The 18,946-nt window shown below is 39.5% G+C and overlaps 1 protein-coding gene across 6 annotated transcripts in view; it reads left to right on the forward strand.

Moving 5' to 3' along the window:
* LOC141905801 (amyloid beta precursor protein binding family B member 1-like) overlaps window positions 1-11,579 on the forward strand; it is a 116,593-nt gene extending 105,014 nt beyond the window's left edge. For 4 of the 6 annotated variants that reach the window (XM_074794841.1, XM_074794837.1, XM_074794840.1 and 1 more), the window contains 6 exons: window positions 1,391-1,650; window positions 7,112-7,314; window positions 8,104-8,177; window positions 8,274-8,382; window positions 8,900-8,974; window positions 10,666-11,579. In XM_074794841.1, the coding sequence (XP_074650942.1) occupies window positions 1,391-1,650; window positions 7,112-7,314; window positions 8,104-8,177; window positions 8,274-8,382; window positions 8,900-8,974; window positions 10,666-10,746 (802 nt within the window). In that variant the 3' untranslated portion in view covers window positions 10,747-11,579. Of the gene's footprint in view, window positions 1-1,390; window positions 1,651-7,111; window positions 7,315-8,103; window positions 8,178-8,273; window positions 8,383-8,899; window positions 8,975-9,380; window positions 9,401-9,917; window positions 10,024-10,665 lie in introns of all 6 variants that reach the window. The other 2 variants (XM_074794839.1, XM_074794838.1) reach the window with 2 other exon arrangements.
* Window positions 11,580-18,946: the final 7,367 nt, after the last annotated feature.

The following is an 18,946-nucleotide window of genomic DNA, read 5'->3' on the forward strand; positions in this document are numbered from 1 at the left end:
TACTAATCATTTTTCATCGCTTTTTGTAGAACTTTTTCTATTCTTGTTGTCGTTATCGTTGTGTTGTTTATTCGTTAAGTCAAGATTTTCCTATCTATTCAAGTTTTTGTTGTTTATTGTCGTAAAATGGCGATCATCTCACTGAAAAACTACTTAACACATTTTACATTCTAGACAGCAGTTTTCTACGATGAATTACCGAATGATTTTGTGTCCCGTGCAGTCGGGCGGTTTATTATTACGTAGCTGATGACCATTTCCTATGTAGATTCGCGAGATGTCTCGTTTGTATCGGCGCGAAACTGGATAAAAGCACCAATTACCGTCTCGGGACAAATGGATACAAATAACCGCCCATTGTCCAGTTGATTGGGTATTGTTGTAATTGGTAAAGCTACGTCTAGAATCAGCAATACTATTTCGCGACTAAGTTCGCTGATGGCCGTGCCCTAAATGGTGAAAGTTTTATAGACTTGCTCGCTAAATGAAGATTGATGATGTCTGGCTTTGCTCAGCATGTTGTTCCTGCTAGCATCGAGAATCGGCCAGACAGTGTTTCTTGACACTGAATCTATCAGCAATCTTCATTAACTACAAAAAGATATTTCAGCATCTACACAGTTGATACTGCATATTGTACAGTTGACATGATGTCGTATTTACCAATGATACGTTAAATTCATGCGCGTTATGATTACTGGATCACTACCGCCATCTATCAGAATTACTGAAAAGTTATCGCTGCAGCTTTGAGTATCTGTAATGCGATATAACCGTTTCTACAAGAGCGTAAAGTGATCTTTACTTTTTCCCCATGTCATGAAAACGAAACTAATGCATTTTTGAATGAATAGCTTGTCTCGCGTTAATTCTTATCAGCTTACAGAATACGGGCTTTAAGCTTCCATTTCGGAAACATATAGATTTCATGAAATGTCATCAAACGCGTGCAGCTAAATCACTATTTAATACACCGTATGTTTATCAATGTTTATTATCCTCTTACCTGGTGTCGTGTGAGTGTGGGGGTAGATACTGCTGTCTGTTGTGGCTGCTCAGCAACATGCTCGTATAGACATATACATTTAGATGAATTTTGTCAGTTGCGGTAGCAGGAAACGCAAGCATTCTCTTCAGTTTACGGGTCGCTTCGTATCGACAGATTGTTCGATCATTAATCTATTTATTATTCACGGAACGATTGATCCCGTGCCAATATTGATCGATCAAAAAGAGCGAACGTTTCATAAGAGACCTGATACGCGCTGAAATAAAGCGGATAATTAGAACAAAGAAAATATTAGACATCGTCTAGATTCGAAAGCACGATCGCCTTTGGTTAACGGTATAAAGACCTGTTTGAAAATCGACTGTTTTGAAATATTTGTAGGGATTTCGCGTACGTCGCTCGTGATAAGGTATCGAGGAAGCATATGTGTCACGTATTCCGATGCGACACGCCTGCCAGAGAAATCGCCAACACTCTACGAGATATCTGTAAGAAACTGATGTACGAACGAAGTATGAGACACGGCGACCCGTTCGCGTCTGCTCAGCGCTCGTCAACGATACGTCCGAATAATCTACCGAATCTAGAGAAGAACAACGAACCAAACGGACAGAGTTATACTTTCCAGAGTTTATACAAAAGTAAGTAGAATCTTTTCAATTCGCGATCGGTTCTAATTAAATGGTTTCATTCCAATTACATGTTAGATTTAGATGTTGTGCATTTTGTTGAAACTTCCGTATCATGAGTATACGATGTTTGCTTGTGGTTCTCCTGTCAACCTGATCAAGTTATGCATTATAATCTATAATTTGATATCGAAATATTCATAATGCTCTATATATTTTACTACATGAAATACATAATGATACTGGCAATCATGATAATAATCATAATAATAATAATATGACATCGTTATTATTATTGATATTAGTATCGTAAAGTATTTCATCTATTAAGATTTATAAAGTGTTATGAATATTTCGACATTGAATTATAGATTCATTCCATTATAATTCGTGCGACTCGATCAGGGTGACAGTTCTCTTGACGGATCGGTGAAAGTTTTCGAAACATGTCTGAGAACTGTTCTGCAATTTCAATTCTCTTATCGTTCATGTTCACTGTTGCCGACACTGAACTAATTTAACGGATACGTTGATCTGTAATTAAGATTCAGACGAGTACGTCGCGCTCCGTCGCGATGTAAATCCCGTCATGCCGTCTGAGAGATCGTCATCAGTAATTATTCCGAGTCAAAGTCAAATGATTGCTCGGAATCAATTAGACTTGCATATCTCGATATAGCCTTAAGTCGCGGCATTCTATCAGTAGAAATATCTTAATATTCTCATGAGTAAAGGCAGATTTGTGCATCCAAGGATAAGGTGCATACAGTACTTTGAATATCCTCAAGGTTGATTGTCTAAAACCTGTAAGATACGTATGATGTACAATCGATCATCAATGTGAGGTTTGACTTGTTCTCAGTCCCTAGGTATCGGTGAGATATTTCAAACTTTTTTCCAGAAACTGAATTATTCATGAATCTGCGTTGTTAGTGCTCTTATGAGGATGATTTTGTCGTCGGTCGTTTTGATCAATTCGGTGATTAGCTCCCTATGAGCTTTCTGGATCGTTTGAAACTACCTGAGCGTTTCGCATCTGGCTAAGATTGCGGCTCCGGTTCTGTCTGCATAATTCATCATCGGAGTTGCCTCCTCCTCCGCCGCCGCCAAGCTGTCGTCTCAATCCCGCGTCCCTGAGTATAATGAGTCATCGCTATTTCAGGTGGTGACTCCTCATTAACCGAAGCAATGAGTCACGAATCGCTGCAACAAGTGTCCCCTCCCCCCTGATAGACGGTCACATCGTTTATTTGACTGCACAAAAATCACACTCGTGGATAGACTCATCGCGTTCTCTCTAAGTCAATATGTCAATGTCGATTGAATGAAGGAATAAAGACATGTACTGAATTGAATGATTACCGATTGAAAATGGATGCGAATTCTTTTTCGAGGAGACAAAAACAATCTATCCAACTCGATTCGGCGCGAGGCTCGGTCGCGAGAAGATAAAGCGCGAAGATTTCACCGTCATTTATAACACGAAGTTAACGATGCTTTATGAATTTGAGAGAGAGCGAGAGAGAGGGCTGTAGATGATGTTCCGCGAAAAACAATGATGCGTGGAAAGTTAAAACAGATAGATCGCTTTTGAATGGGAACGATTTATGCGTGATCGGTCGATTTTCATAATAAAAGTGCAGAAAACTCATGAAACGACGTGACATTTTTTCGCTAACAGGAACATGCGAGTGGGCGTTTGTGTAGGTAATATCGTAGAAGTCATATGTCACAACTGAGTCGCAACTGATCGCATTAGAATCGGATTTCGTTGATTAATGTCAGAGACATCTCAAAAACGCCTGCGTGCGCGTATATACCGTCGCATGAGAAATCTCACAATAATTCAGCCAAAGATGTAGAAATTTCTAGAGTAATAGTTTTATATATTTGAGCAACATTTCAGCTAGAGATTATTAGTGGTGTGTCTGGCAAATATTGTTCAGTTGAAATGTTGCTCAAATATATTAACCTTTTACTCAAGAACTTGATACATCATTGGCTGAATTATTGCGGCAATTTCTCTCGTATTCTTCGCCGATTTTGTGCGTCTTGTCGACTTATACCACAGCAGTCCGCAATATATCGGTTATGCAAAAAGAATTAGATATTCAGTAGGCTTGTCGTCCAGTAGGCGGTCTGAGTGCGAATAAGACAACATCTTTAGTGGGACTAACAACACCGGCGGTATTGATCCCGGGAATGGTAACGTCTTCGTCGCCGCCGACAACTGGCGCTGTTTTGTGAATGATAGCCGAGCGTATGCCCAGATAAAAAATGATAAAATATTTCCAAAACCTGAAATATTTTGACGAGATCGATCTAGAAGGTAAATATCTCTATTGATTTATCACTCTGGAAATTTCTCAGTCGTGGCTCGTTCGTCTCGCAAGAAGACATCGATAAAAGGAGGGTTTTTATGTGTGCAAGTGTGAAAGCGGAAACCATCGGAAATGTTTGTATGTTCCCCGCCCGATGTTCCATTGTGAGTCTCCTAAAGCGAGAGGCTCAACGTGTCTGCTGATTTGAAATCAACAATACTGGAGGAGACATCGTGTCTGGTACTGCTGCAACTTACTGCAGCTGAGGGACATCAGTAACACACACTATATGTATCGATACTGGTGCAGATACTGGTGCATCATCGGGATGATGCTGATGAGGTTGATGGAACTGTATTATCACGTATCAGTTGTCCTGGCAATTTTATAACAGCAAGCTGGTAAATGCGACACTTATTTTCGCGCTCGCGCACAGGAGTTACCATACATACGCGATGTACGATGAACGCATGCGGACAAATCAGCACCGTTAAAAAACTTTGGCGCATCGGCGGCTAATTCTCAGTCAGTCCTAGAGGATCATGGATTTATATCAGTTCCTACAGGCAACAAGCAGTGAGACGTTTTTCATACATTTATCTTTTTTTTTAATTTCACGAACACTCTATCGGGTATCAGCTAGATGCTTGCGTTTCACTGGCAGTATTTCAACGATTATTCAGTTTCAGTAGCTCTAGTGATGTTTTATTCAGTTACGCAACGATTATCTAAAAAATTTGCCTTACTTTAGATATGTATAAATTGCGTATATCGTGCTTTCTATTCATTTAGTAGAAAATCATGCGACAATTTCCCGATATTTGAATGAGGCACTTCACTATTATGCGCCATTCATTATAATTTCGCTATGATTGGAAAGCTTCCCCGTGCTCGGGATAATTTCTGTCTAATTAGGTTTCTTTATACCCTGGGAATACTGCAACTTCTCGCAGACTTGTCAATTATTTAGATGCATTTACAATTTTCAAATCCCTTCGGTGGCTGTAACATAAAACGTAGAGGATAACATCGAGAATGCTTTGGATTTGCAGTTAAATTTACTGAAAAAGTCAAGACTTATGATATATAACCTGCTGTCGCTGTACAAATTACAGAAAAAGATTCGAATTTGATAAACATCGTTTGTTGAGGTGACAAGTTATGCAAAATTGACGAAAACTGTTACCATAAGCGATGAATAATGATTTCCTGTTTTGAAAGCTGGTGCCTGGTATCAAAGTTAGCCCCTGTCTGTTTCGTAGGGTCCCGCATTCTAAATTACCATGATTGAAATTTTTCCGATGTCATTTCGGGAACGACGCTATAATACAGAAATCTCATTAAGCGATGAGCTAAAAGGCGTAATAAAACATTACACGAAAATCCCATTATGATAAAAGCGTCAAGGTTGAGACCGGTTTCTATGAAACGCCTGCGTCCTCGTCTTCTAATCAGTTTTTCTGCAGCCGCTTCGTGCAAAACATTCTGGCTATCGGCTAATGTTCATCTTTGCTATCAGCTTTCCGTAAGTCTAGCATAGCAATCGCGACAGCCAGTCTACCGGGGCTTTGAATACATAGCCGCCAATATCGCTTTATGCTCCGCAGTCGTCTGATCGCGCTGCGCTTTCGTCGTACCTGAGAAAATAGTCGGCGTCGCCACACGGAATAAATCTAGTCTCATTTCACTCAACAGGTATCAATTTTCAACAGTCTGAATGTAATATTTATCATGTTTGATTGTCGCCCTCAACCCACTGAGCGTCACATACGGCATTATTAGCGGGTTTGATGTTCATTTTTCCTAATCAAGAGGAGAGAAGAAGCTTTTGATGATTGTCACCAGTGTCAGGTACTGTTTTATTACAATCTGATGATATTCGTGATATTGAGGAGAAAATCATTTATTGGTGTGGTTCCAGTGCCTCGATGTAACATCAGTACGGAGGTTGATTTTATGATGCACATGATATGAATAACACTTAGTCATCGCATATAAACAGTTCTTTGTTTTGTTTCGCAATATCGTGAATCACTCAGGTAACAAAACAATCAGTCTCACCTCGACAATTTCATTTACGATATGATCGCCTTCCAATAGTTCTTCTATTACATGTGTGGGCTTTTGAATCATTCCGTGACATTCAAATCACTTGGACTTTTTCTGTCGAAAACGTTTTCAAACAATCTCAGATGCAGTCGGATGAACCTCGGAGTACTCTAAGGATGAACTGAGTGCTTAGATTTGTGTCGTCAATTCTGGTCGAGTGATCAACAGTCGGAACGAGAAGTGCCGTGAAGACATCCGTTCAGTGTCTATTTTCACCAGTGAGTAATTGGCTCGGATTAGGCGTCGTATCGACGACAGGAAATTGGTTTGCTCCGGGGAAAATGGATCGAACAGTTGTGACCGGTAGTTTATATGCGTATCCGTCAGGTTCGAACGGTTATTTATTCTGCCACGAAAATCTGGCGTGATGTCTGAGCATCACTGGGTGTCATAGTCATGTAGTCGACTTATTTCATGTTTGAAAAACCGACTTCGTAAAATCGTGTGAATTGATATATTTCTTCGGCTCAGTCGGGAATATCAGTTTCCACGCGTTGCTCTTGTTATGAATTTATCTTTTAAATTGTATCTTTTACTCGTCTAATGCTGTCGGTATTAATCTCTCATCCATCACGATGCGATCGAGCTCAGCGGCGGATTATCATCGGTTTTAACTCGGTCTTCGTGCGGCGGGATAATTTTTTCCGGAAAGAATGTAAATCGTTCTCCGCGTTGGTAACGATTAAATGATTTCGGTTGTCACCGATCCAGACGGCTGTAACAAATTATGCATTAGCCGATGAAGCCGAGCCAGACTGGCGCTTTTCTGATTGATAATGATGTCAAATCATTTATATACCAAAGAAAACTTGGATAACTTATTCCACAGGCAGCGTTGGGCATATGTCTATATGTATTTTGTCGTTTTTCAGTTCAACTGATCGGAACTATGTCAATTTGATTGTCATATTTAATGTTTAACCAGTTTTTGTACTTCGATAGTAGTCAAATAAATCAAATCAAATCAATCAAAGGCTTAATTGTGGTTGGCGTACCGATCATCGATATCGTACTAAAAACCTTCGATTTCATTCTCATTTCAGAAACTTCATTCCCGACTCCGATGGAAGAACCGAAGAAAGTCATCCGTGCGCATTACGTCGGACAGATGCAGGTGTCCAAACCGACTGGAGTCGATATACTCAACGACGCGATGCAGTCACTTTACAACACAGTTCCACCCGAGGAGTGGGTCTTCGTTAACGTGGGAGTGGCACCTTCCACTTTGACCGTTACCGAAAATGCGGTAAGACCACTTCTAACTGATCCATACGATAAAATCCGGCAATATGGAAGAAAGACATATCAGAAAGGTTTCCTTGCTGTAGTTTAATTTTGACGTTTCGACTATATCCTAAAAGACATCATCTTCATGAATACTAAGGTTACAACAAAACTACGAAATATACAATCCTAAACAACTTTGAGGCAACAAGTGAACTGTATACTATGATTATGTGTATATATTTCATAATCTTGTTGTAACCCTAGTATTCCTGAAGATGACTATCAGGATGTAACGGTAGAAAGATGGAATTAGTTGAACTGCAGCTCGAGGAAACATTTCAGACCGGTGAAAGTGGGATAAAACGAGACAAGAGACGGTTACCAGACAGAGTGTTTCATCAAGATTACTCGTAACCGAATTAGGACGAAGATGAATTTTTAATTCGTGCTACCATCGAGTTAATCATTTCTTTAATAATAAATACATCTCCGCCGGCGCTGTATAACATCCCGCCCGCGTTTTACAACCAACAAAGTTACCATCACCATGACAACCAGTTGAGTATGAAGCTACGGGGATCGATATCATCGCCGACTGCTAACGCAGATGAAGTCGCGTTGAATTCCCCTCCGCTTTAACCGCGGTCTGTTTTTAAGCGGGTCGTAAATTTTTTCTCCCCGCGCGAGTTCTATAAATCTGATAAACCTCTGCGAGCACCGATACATTAACCCTTTCACTGTGAAACGCGTCGTGAATGTATGATATATTACGCGGTTATTGATTCGAAAGATGTTGTATATTTTGTAGAATCCTGATAACCAGATTTGCGAATGTCGTGTGCGATTCCTATCGTTCATGGGTATAGCCATGCAAAATGTGAAGTGCGTATCAATTTTTCGAATCTTCAAATCTATCAAATTTTCGTGTTGGTTTCAAGTTTTCATTTGAGTCTAAAAAACACGACTTTTCAATTTCAGATTGTGTGCTTTCATCATGCACAGCGCTCAAGGATCGTTTGTTGCTCATGTTTTCCATTGTGAGCCTTCAGCAGGTGCTTTATGCAAAACCATTGAAGCTGCTTGTAAGGTAAAGACCATTTGAAAAAAAATACAGTCCACCCATCCTCACAGTTGTCTAGAAATTGAAATGCTCTTGGAAATGCATCACTACATTTCCCTCTATCCACCCCTGTCTTATCGTAGTAAGTTTAGCAACTTTAACCCTTTCAGTGCATCTACACTGCAGTGCGGTGTATAGATTGGTGATCGAATTTGCTTGTACACCGCATCGCAATGCATTTATGTTATCAGTAATTAGTTTTTATCTCTGTTGAAAGATGGCAGCACCTGTCAAACATAGTTAAATCGGTAACTAACGATACACCACACCATGGTGTAGCACACTGTCTTAAGCAGTATGCCCATTATTCCACAGCCTAGGGTGTTTTAGGGAATTTTTTTAAATCTTTGAATTATCCAGCACTTTTGGGTATTTATTAGTCGGTACTGGAAAAGGGTTGAGAATTTTAGTCCTCAGCCAGTTGTTCATGTCATTTCTAGAAGCTCTTCGCAACTAGACTCGAGAATTATTTCTTTATTTGCAGTTACGTTATCAGAAATGTTTGGACTCGCATCCGACTACACCCGATATCAAACGACAACAAATGATGCAAAGCAAGGTAAAATCGAAATCATGTATTTTTCTAGATATTGTGTTAGCATATCCCACAGTGGCTCATCTGTTATAAATAACAAAATGCCCGATTTTAGCTTCGATGTTGATTTAAATCCGTTCATTCAGAAATTCCTCTTTATTCAATTGAATAGCTTTAGTTCGTTAGTATATAGATGTTGTTCACGACAAATCATTTTTTCGAAATTTTGCAGCAACATTTTTTATTTTGAGATATTGTCACCGGTGTGAAATTTGTTTCGATAGCCACTGTTTTTGTGTAACCTTTTATTTGATTGCGTGGTTTTATTAACAATCGCAAATTGATTCATTTATTTCGAAGCATATTTCACGAGCAGATACCGAGAATTTGATTTAATCGATATAACATCTGCAACTTATATGTTTATCAGGAAATTTTAGACCAATATAAGTAAGAAAGATATTTCTATTTTTTTGCTATAAGCTGAAGGCAGCATTCGGCATGTTTCTATCATCCTAGATATACAGTATGTTCTCGAGTACAGAGCCTGAGTGGATTGCTACTAATCCATCTGAATCTATTTCTGCTTCAAAAAGAAAGTTTGCCTAGAGCATCGGGCGACTAAATTCTTTGATTAAAATTGAAGAAACCTTACTATCACCTTCACCAACACACCGCTGATAGCAGAAACTTTAGCATGGGAGCAATGTATTCAGTTTCTTCTAATGAAATCTGTCAATGGATACTGATTTTGAAACTTACTTTCTATAATACGCCAGATTAAACTATTTTCACTGAGACTTGCTTGAATTCATTACTAGGCTGTATAAGTTCGATTCTCCGACTAAGCATTTATACGAAATTTGTTTCAATCTCAGAATCGACTGAAACGATGGAGAGAATTGTTGACGAAAGTTCCCGCATGTCGATGTCTTATTGTGCATATTTCTGTCCACTACTTTTTCAGGCCGGTCTAAGGGCTAGTTTAAAAGCCGGCGTGCAGAACGTGTTCGGCATGTTCAAATCCCGAAAGACGGAAACATAACTGATCTGTGTATAATAAACCTGACCAGGTAACAGCCATCGATGCGAAAACAAACTTCCGAATATGCATCATTGTTTTATAGATAAACTACTTTATTCATTCATTCATGTCTTAATTTCTTATCCCGTCATTAATTTTTATATAAGATTTTGTTCTCATCCGTAAAAAGAAAACTTACTCATTTTCTATTCATTGTATATATATATATATATATATATATATATATATATATATATATATATATATATATATATATATATATATATGTCTTGTACCTTTTCGGTTATCGAAAAAAAAATCATAATCAAAATGTCACATATTCTCCGAAGGGCTAAATTTAGTATCTAACCTTTAATGAACGTATATAGGGCGTCGTCATTGTAGCTGAACATACCTATCGGTACATGCATTGCATGTTAGCTTCCTTTGCGTTCATAAGAATATGCTTTACATAAGGAATGCGATATTGAGTTCTATCGAATTTGCTTATGATTTTCTATCAATGCTAGTTAAAACACTATCTATTTAGAAATGCCATCCATTCTGTTAAAAATCATATTTGCATGAATGGTGACAAGAGCTTTCGAAATAATCTGACCAAATTCTCATAATTCTATGGCTCATTCACTGAATGTTCGGATGACACCTTTTTTTCGTATGGTTTTTTCAGGGTTTACGTAACAGCTTGAAGAAAAGTATGGCGACCGTTCTCGGACTGCGAACTCAACGCAACGGCGGTAAACAAAGTTAGCAGACTCAACGCTCGGAGATCGCAATCTCTCCCTCTGTCTATATATCGACTCTTTCGTTCTGATGGTGCCATACTCAATTATTATTGTGAAGAAAAGACTATATCGCGGATGTTCATAAACCGAAAATCAGCCCCTGGAACTTTTGTTTACATTATACGATTTATATGATATGTATATGTATGTATATGGGCAGATTATGTGAAGCTTTATGTCAATGAGATACTTTTGTCGAGAACGAGTGTGAATACGTACTTGTATTTATCGAGAATACACGAACGTGTATTCAAAAAAAACTTGAATGTAGTTTACTATCGAAAACTCCTAAACTGTGGGCAGTTTGTCGTATTATTTGGTGTATATTTCCGATCGATGATGATGTGTCGGCGTCTTTACAAAAAAAAAAACCATACGTGTGGTAAACGAACTCCTGTATATAAGCCATTGATGTAAACGATGTTGTTGTCTCGTGTAAATGGACCGGCAGATATCTTCTTTCATAACGCTTTGAACGCATGAGATCGCTTAATTTCGTGCGCTGTGACTAACGCGGCGAGAAACGATGTGCTGATACGATGTTTAATATGTCACTACTCGATGGATGGTTTTGATATTTCCTTCTTCGATAAGTTGATCGAATCGACAGTCTGAACATGAGAGGGCGTAACTATATATTATATCTACTAGTGTCTATTGTACAGATTGCGAAATATCAGTATTCAAACTTTGAAAGAAAGAAAAAACTAATGAATTTCGTGTGTAGGTGTATAATGAATTTCCCGGTTTAACTTTTTTCTTGTATACATTTAAAATGGTTGTCATCGTAGTACTGAAAACTGCCTGTAAAAATATATATATATATATATATATATATATATATATATATATATATATATATATATATATATATATATATATATATATATATATATATATATATATATATATATATATATATATATATATATATATATATATATATATATATATATATATATATATATATAATACGCGACTCTAATACATAGCAATGCATTGGAATTGATACGAATTGATGTAAATATTGGATAAAATATATAATTGTACGTAACATAGATGTTTTAGAAGCGAATCGAATGGACAAAGATTTCTCACGTTTTCAATTTTGCCGTGTCGTCAAATTTGCAACGCGAACGAGACGTGAATGGAGATATTTCGGACTCGTATCATCTTTGCCCGCGCGATAGTTTCTTCAGTTGCATATCATCGTCACATTTGAAGCAGTTCGTCGCAGAAGATTCTGAATTCACGCGTTGTATCTCTGAGCACTTCTTCGATTTTCGTCTTTTCCCTTTTTCTGAACGCTTCCACGCACCGGGGACATCAGAACCGGGTTTTCTAATGCGTCTATCTCGTAGACGAAGAAGATTCACTTCTTCCTTAGAGATATTATTTCATCCATAGCGTTGTCCCTGACAACATATCTGATAGAAATTTGAGAGAACGCCGTGGAAAATAATGGGGTGTGTCAGATTGTATTCAAATGTGAATTTAGTCATGTAACGTGCAATATTTATTGTGGATAGTACTTCCAAGATACAACCACTTCTATATACGAAATATGAAGTTCATCAAAATCGATGTATACTGAAGTTAATTGTATGCGGTTTGTACTGGGTACGATGTACATTGTTATGCGTGAGCTTTAACGGATTGATATTTGGAGAGACCGCTTTTTTCAAAATTGTGTGCGTGTAATAAAAATTGCGGCAAATTCTGCTGTAGCATCATCACATAGGCTGCTGAATATTTAAATATTGTGTAGTTTGATGAATAAAAGATTGGTTGCCTTCGTCTAAAACCTTTTAATACATGTCGGCTACGATGAAAAGAATTTTAAAATTTTCAAACTCGCGGAACTGTTTACATCTAAAAAAAAAGGCAATCAATCTGAATAACTGATTTCAGAAAGGTGCAATAAAACTGAATGCTTACAAATCTATTGATTCATCTTGGGGACATTTTTTCTTCGAAATAAGACTAATCATGGACTATTTTCGAGTCCATCGTCGAATCCATCTCCTTCCCACTCGGGGAATAACGTTTCAAAAAATCAAATTATAATGGTAAAAAGAGAAAATGTCGCCCGGTGTTTTCTAATGAATTTGTACAGTTTCACCAGCTCGGTATTGTCTGGGTTATTTTGTGAATGTTGAATTTATGCAATCGTGAATGACATCATCATGCGTGTAAATACCCATCATAACAGTGGCAGTGAAAGAGGCGTGTTGTCGTTGATGTTGGGAGGGGGTGGTGAAGCTTGCTCAGGTCGTCGTAATTGGGACCGTCGTTCATTATGTTGACTACTTTGTAAATTGAATTGGAATATAAATTATGACTCAAAAAATAGAGTTTAATGACGTGATCAGCCGGGTTGGATCCAGGGGTAGTCTTCGACGGGAGCACGAAGAAATGGATAGGGCATATATAGTGAAAAAGGGCAAGTAAAGAATCCACACAGCTATAACAAGGGTCTGAAAAATTATGAAACTTCAGCGCATTTTCATACTATTTCTAGGCACTTGAGGGGCATTTAAGGGAATAAAGGGTAAATCTTGGGCTGCAGATTATGAGGTGTGGGTGGAAAAAGTGCCCTGAAAGATATTGCCGTTGTATTTTTAAAAAGGGCGTGGGAAGATTACGATGGGAGCGCGTGCTCCTTGTGCTCCCATCTGGATCCGACCCTGATTAGCCTATCTGAAGGCGACTTAAGCGAGTTTGAATGTAGTTTTTCATAGATTCTAATATAAAACTAAATGCGTCTAGCGTGGCTGTGTGTGTTCTATTAGCTATATGTAGCACAAGATTAACTTAGCACTATTAGTGTGAACGAAACTGAACTATCTCGGTTTCGTCATCGTAAAATGTCGTCTGGTGATTGAAATTGTTCGTTTTTTGCTTCGTTTCTGTTTTGTGCCGTAATAATTTCACGCGCCAGATGCGACATTGATTGATAAATAAATACGCACTAGCTTCGACGATTATGCGAAAACTACTTATCCGATAATACTTGCCAATTTAAACATTCCTGTCATAATAATCAAATACATTGATACAAATGTTATATATATATAAATGTAGAAATTGTTCGCGCCCGTTATAAACCATTGAATAAAATTCTGTGCCGTAGAAATTTTATGGCTCTTCAAAAACAATACTAAAAAAATATTCTTTTCTTAATTGAGAAAAAAAGATGACAATGTTTCCTTTTTGACAGTGTTAGACATCTATGTACATACGCCTAGAATGTATGAAGTTTAGAAGTTACATTTATGAAATGTTTTCTTTTTTGTGATTGCGGGATAAGCTCGTCTTTGTGCCGCCAAGTGGGGATTATCTATATGGGGATTATCAAGCCGCAGTTATCGAACCCTTGATAACTTCTTGACAAAACATTCAAATGAAGACTCGAATGAATTTAGAAATATTTGAAAATCCTGTTCGGGACAGTATATCCAGTATATCTTTCACCGGGTGATTTTTGCGAGGGTTTTTCTCATCAACTGCGGCTAAAACAAGAATGTCATGACAATTTTACTGTAAAAAAAAAACAAACATTATCGATAGACTCATAATAATCGTCATAATCTGCCATTTATTAAAACTATAATTATATCATGACTATTATTATTATTATTATTATTATTATTATCATTATTGTTGTTGTTGTTAAAAGCCAGAAAACTAGCGATAGAAAATAATAGAAAATAAGAAACTTCGTTGTACGTGTTTTTCAATTTGTTTTTCAATGAAATTAATGGATTACTCGAACGGCTTCTCAGCTCAAAATGCTTCAAATGAAATAATATATGTAGCCATAATTTGTATATAGACAGAGACACACACATATATGATTATATTGTAATATAGTTGATGACTTTATTTGCATGTAATGCATCCCGTTACAGACACATTTCTAAATCAGCACAACATCAGTAGTTTTCTATTTTGAAGGGCACGTATTATTTTCTATGTATTTCAAATTTGTGTTTAGTCGTTTATATAACGGAAAAAAGTACCATGATTTCTTTCGTTCGATGACGATGACGTTCTTGATTACAAAATTGAAAATGATTTTTTTTCTGATCGGCATTTATCTAAAGCGAGCACGCTTATTTCGAATCCAATCCTGGGTAAGAAGAGCTTTGATACCAATGCAATTTAATACGGCCAATGTTAGAAATAAAAACAAACTTTTTGCTGTTATGCAACTTTAAGGGCAGGTGACTTTATTCGTTTAAAACTGCAATAGTTTTTTTCTAAGACTCAGTTCTTGAATACATATAAAAATGTACATGTATATCATGATGATTTCTTCAAACACTTTACACAGTTGTACTTACAATCTTACATGTGTAATTTACTATTTAGAGCAAACTAAATGAACTATATTAAATATGATTGTTTCAACCACTACTATACTACTACCAACAAGAGTTTGCAAGTAGATTTGCTGATAGATCGCCATTTTTGTGGTGAATACTGACCATCGCAGAATATATTATGTTTGTTATTTGCAATAAATGAATATGATGTCAAACAGCATTCTGCTCTCATTGTTCATTTGTCTTTTGTCTTCGAGGAATTATTAAGTAATTTGTGACGGTTTTGGAACATGATTTTAAGAAAATTGACCAAATGTATGGGTCCTTAAAACCCATTCGGTGGGGAATGAAAAAAATAAACTTCTATCGTCCAAAGAATCCCGCCACCTATCAGTGTTTGGGCATTTCAACGACTGTTAGACAGCCCTACTGCATGCCAGTAGTGCAGTTAGAGCAGCCATCTTCGACTAGTTCGCCATCTAGCGGGCAACTCGGTCAATAATGGTCAGTCACGCCTGAGGTGACCACGACCATGCCTAAATATTTTCACCGACACGCCCAACGTGACCACGCCACCGAGTGGTTTTAAGATGGTGGATGTGATACCATTACTATAGTTCCCAGCTACTGTGGTATATGTGTACATTAGCTATTTGCACAACTTCGCCATCTATTGGAATTTTTCTGAACTATCAAATTCTTTTATCGCCAATAGCAAATAATCTCAATGAACGACATTTCACATACGCCATCTATCGAAGAATATGATTAATGCCTTTCATTTTGAATAAATGGGTATGTCCCATGTTCGAATTTGGTCTATTGTTACTGATTCTGTGTAACCTGTATGGTGAATAAGGAATAAATATGGGTGTCCCAGGTACTGGTTCTGCCCTCATGCTGAAGAGAGGATGCGTCAGGATCGAACAAATAAACAAAGAGTCTTAAGGCTGGCTGATGTCGACAAGCAACGCGACGCCTACCGACTCCTACCGACGCAACTGAGGGCAACCGCGATCGCAGCCCAGCTTATGTCGACTGCGCTCCGATTCGCAGCAACTGAGGCCGACTATCGGGATACGAGATCCTCCCAGTTGCTTTCCTGCTTATGTCGGTTACGATTACTGGCAACTGCAACGGCTCAGATGGTCACGTGATAAGCATTTTGAGAATAAATTTGATTTATTTTGAATTATTGGGAAATATATTTCTGTTAGAAAAGCTATTTCTTTAAGATCTTTATCTTTCTGATTCTGTTTTGAATACAATGTGCTAGCGACATCATATAAAGATGGCCGCTCACACCATAATTCTACCAATTTCGCTTCTAGATTTTCGGTCCAGTCATCTGCCGTGCTGAAAGTTTCGTTAACGTTTCGAAATACTTTAATTTGAAAATTTATGACTAATTACGAATGACGCTAACTAGCGGTCATAATTTGTATTATGTATATGCGGTCTCTTATTGGCTGGAACCCTTGCGCTCAGTTCCGTCGCGTCGCAGATGAGCTTATGTCGGTTGCGATCGAAAGCAACTGTCCGCTTACCGTAGCCCGGAGTAGAACATGGGCAACTATCCGGATACGGCTTGCGACGAGTCGGTAGGCGTCGGGTTGCCGTCGCAAGCCGGCTTATGTCGAACCGATAGAGCAGCAACTGGCGGCCTCTCGTAGGCCGCTAGTTGCCGCTAATCGGCGATAAACCGAGTTGCATCGGTAGGCATCGCGTTGCTTGTCGACATAAGCCAGCCTTTAAAGGCGGGCGTAGGTCGGCCTTGCGACGCGACGCGATCGTCGCAAGTGGGCGCGTAAGTCGGTTGCGACGCGATTGTCAGCGACTGTGTGCGGCTAGTTGCTGGCAGTCGCAAGGTAGCGTAGGTCGGTGAGTCGTTGCGACGCGATCGTCGCTGGCGGTCGCAGTGAGTCGCGTCGCAGTGAGTCGCAAGCCGTCGCAAGGCCGACCTACGCCCGCCTTAAGTGACCACGCCACCGAGTGGTTTTAAGATGGTGGATGTGATACCATTACTATACTTCCCAGCTACTGTGGTATATGTGTACATTAGCTATTTGCACAACTTCGCCATCTATTGGAATTTTTCTGAACTCACAAATTATTTTATCGCCAATAGCAAATAATCTCAATGAACGACATTTCACATACGCCATCTATCGAAGAATATGATTAATGCCTTTCATTTTGAATAAATGGGTATGTCCCATGTTCGAATTTGGTCTATTGTTACTGATTCTGTGTAACCTGTATGGTGAATAAGGAATAAACATGGGTGTCCCAGGTACTGGTTCTGACTCATATGCTGAAGAGAGGATGCGTCAGGATCGAACAAATAAACAAAGAGTCTTAAGGCTGGCTTATGTCGACAAGCAACGCGACGCCTACCGACTCCTACCGACGCAACTGAGAGCAACCGCGATCGCAGCCCAGCTTATGTCGACTGCGCTCCGATTTGCAGCAGCTGAGGCCGACTATCGGGAAACGAGATCCTCCCAGTTGCTTTCCTGCTTATGTCGGTTACGATTACTGGCAACTGCAACGGCTCAGATGGTCACGTGATAAGCATTTTGAGAATAAATTTGATTTATTTTGAATTATTGGGAAATACATTTCTGTTAGAAAAGCTATTTCTTTAAGATCTTTATCTTTCTGATTCTGTTTTGAATACAATGTGCTAGCGACATCATATAAAGATGGCCGCTCACACCATAATTCTACTAATTTCGCTTCTAGATCTTCGGTCCAGTCATCTGCCGTGCTGAAAGTTTGGTTAACGTTTCGAAATACTTTAATTTGAAAATTTATGACTAATTACGAATGACGCTAACTAGCGGTCATAATTTGTATTATGTATATGCGGTCTCTTATTGGCTGGAACCCTTGCGCTCAGTTCCGTCGCGTCGCAGATGAGCTTATGTCGGTTGCGATCGAAAGCAACTGTCCGCCTACCGTAGGCCGGAGTAGAACATGGGCAACTATCCGGATACGGCTTGCGACGAGTCGGTAGGCGTCGGGTTTCCGTCGCAAGCCGGCTTATGTCGAACCGATAGAGCAGCAACTGGCGGCCTCTCGTAGGCCGCTAGTTGCCGCTAATCGGCGATAAACCGAGTTGCATCGGTAGGCATCGCGTTGCTTGTCGACATAAGCCAGCCTTTAAAGGCGGGCGTAGGTCGGCCTTGCGACGCGACGCGATCGTCGCAAGTGGGCGCCGCGTAAGTCGGTTGTGACGCGATTGTCAGCGACTAGATTGTGTGCGACTAGTTGCTGGCAGTCGCAACAGCGCGCAGGTCGGTTGCAACGGGTGCGACGCGTCGCAGAAAGTAGAACATGTGCGACTTATTGCGCTGGCAGTCTCAACCCGTCGCTGGCAGTCGCAAGGTAGCGTAGGTCGGTGAGTCGTTGCCACGCGATCATCGCTGGCGGTCGCAGTCGCGTCGCAGTGAGTCGCAAGCCGTCGCAAGGCCGACCTACGCCCACATTTAAGCCACCTTGCGATACGTCGTGTGGCGTCGCAAGTGGGGGCTTAAGTCGGTTGCGACGGTTGCGTTGCGTCGCAGAAAGTAGAACGGTAGAACGAAAGTAGAACGATCGCGTCTCAACGACTCACCGACCTACGCTACCTTGCGACTGCCAGCGACGGGTTGAGACTGCCAGCGACTGCCAGCGACGCCAGTCGCAATAAGTCGCACGTTCTACTTTCTGCGACGCGACGTGACCGTCGCGTCAAACATCTTCTGATCTCAACACGTCTGACGATGTCTTTTGGCGGAATATATTTCTCTCGGTTGTTTATAGATGATGTGAGCTGAATGTAACAGTGGCAGTC

The sequence above is a fragment of the Tubulanus polymorphus genome, chromosome 5 (genome assembly GCF_964204645.1).
Source record: "Tubulanus polymorphus chromosome 5, tnTubPoly1.2, whole genome shotgun sequence".
Lineage (NCBI taxonomy): Eukaryota > Metazoa > Nemertea > Palaeonemertea > Tubulaniformes > Tubulanidae > Tubulanus > Tubulanus polymorphus.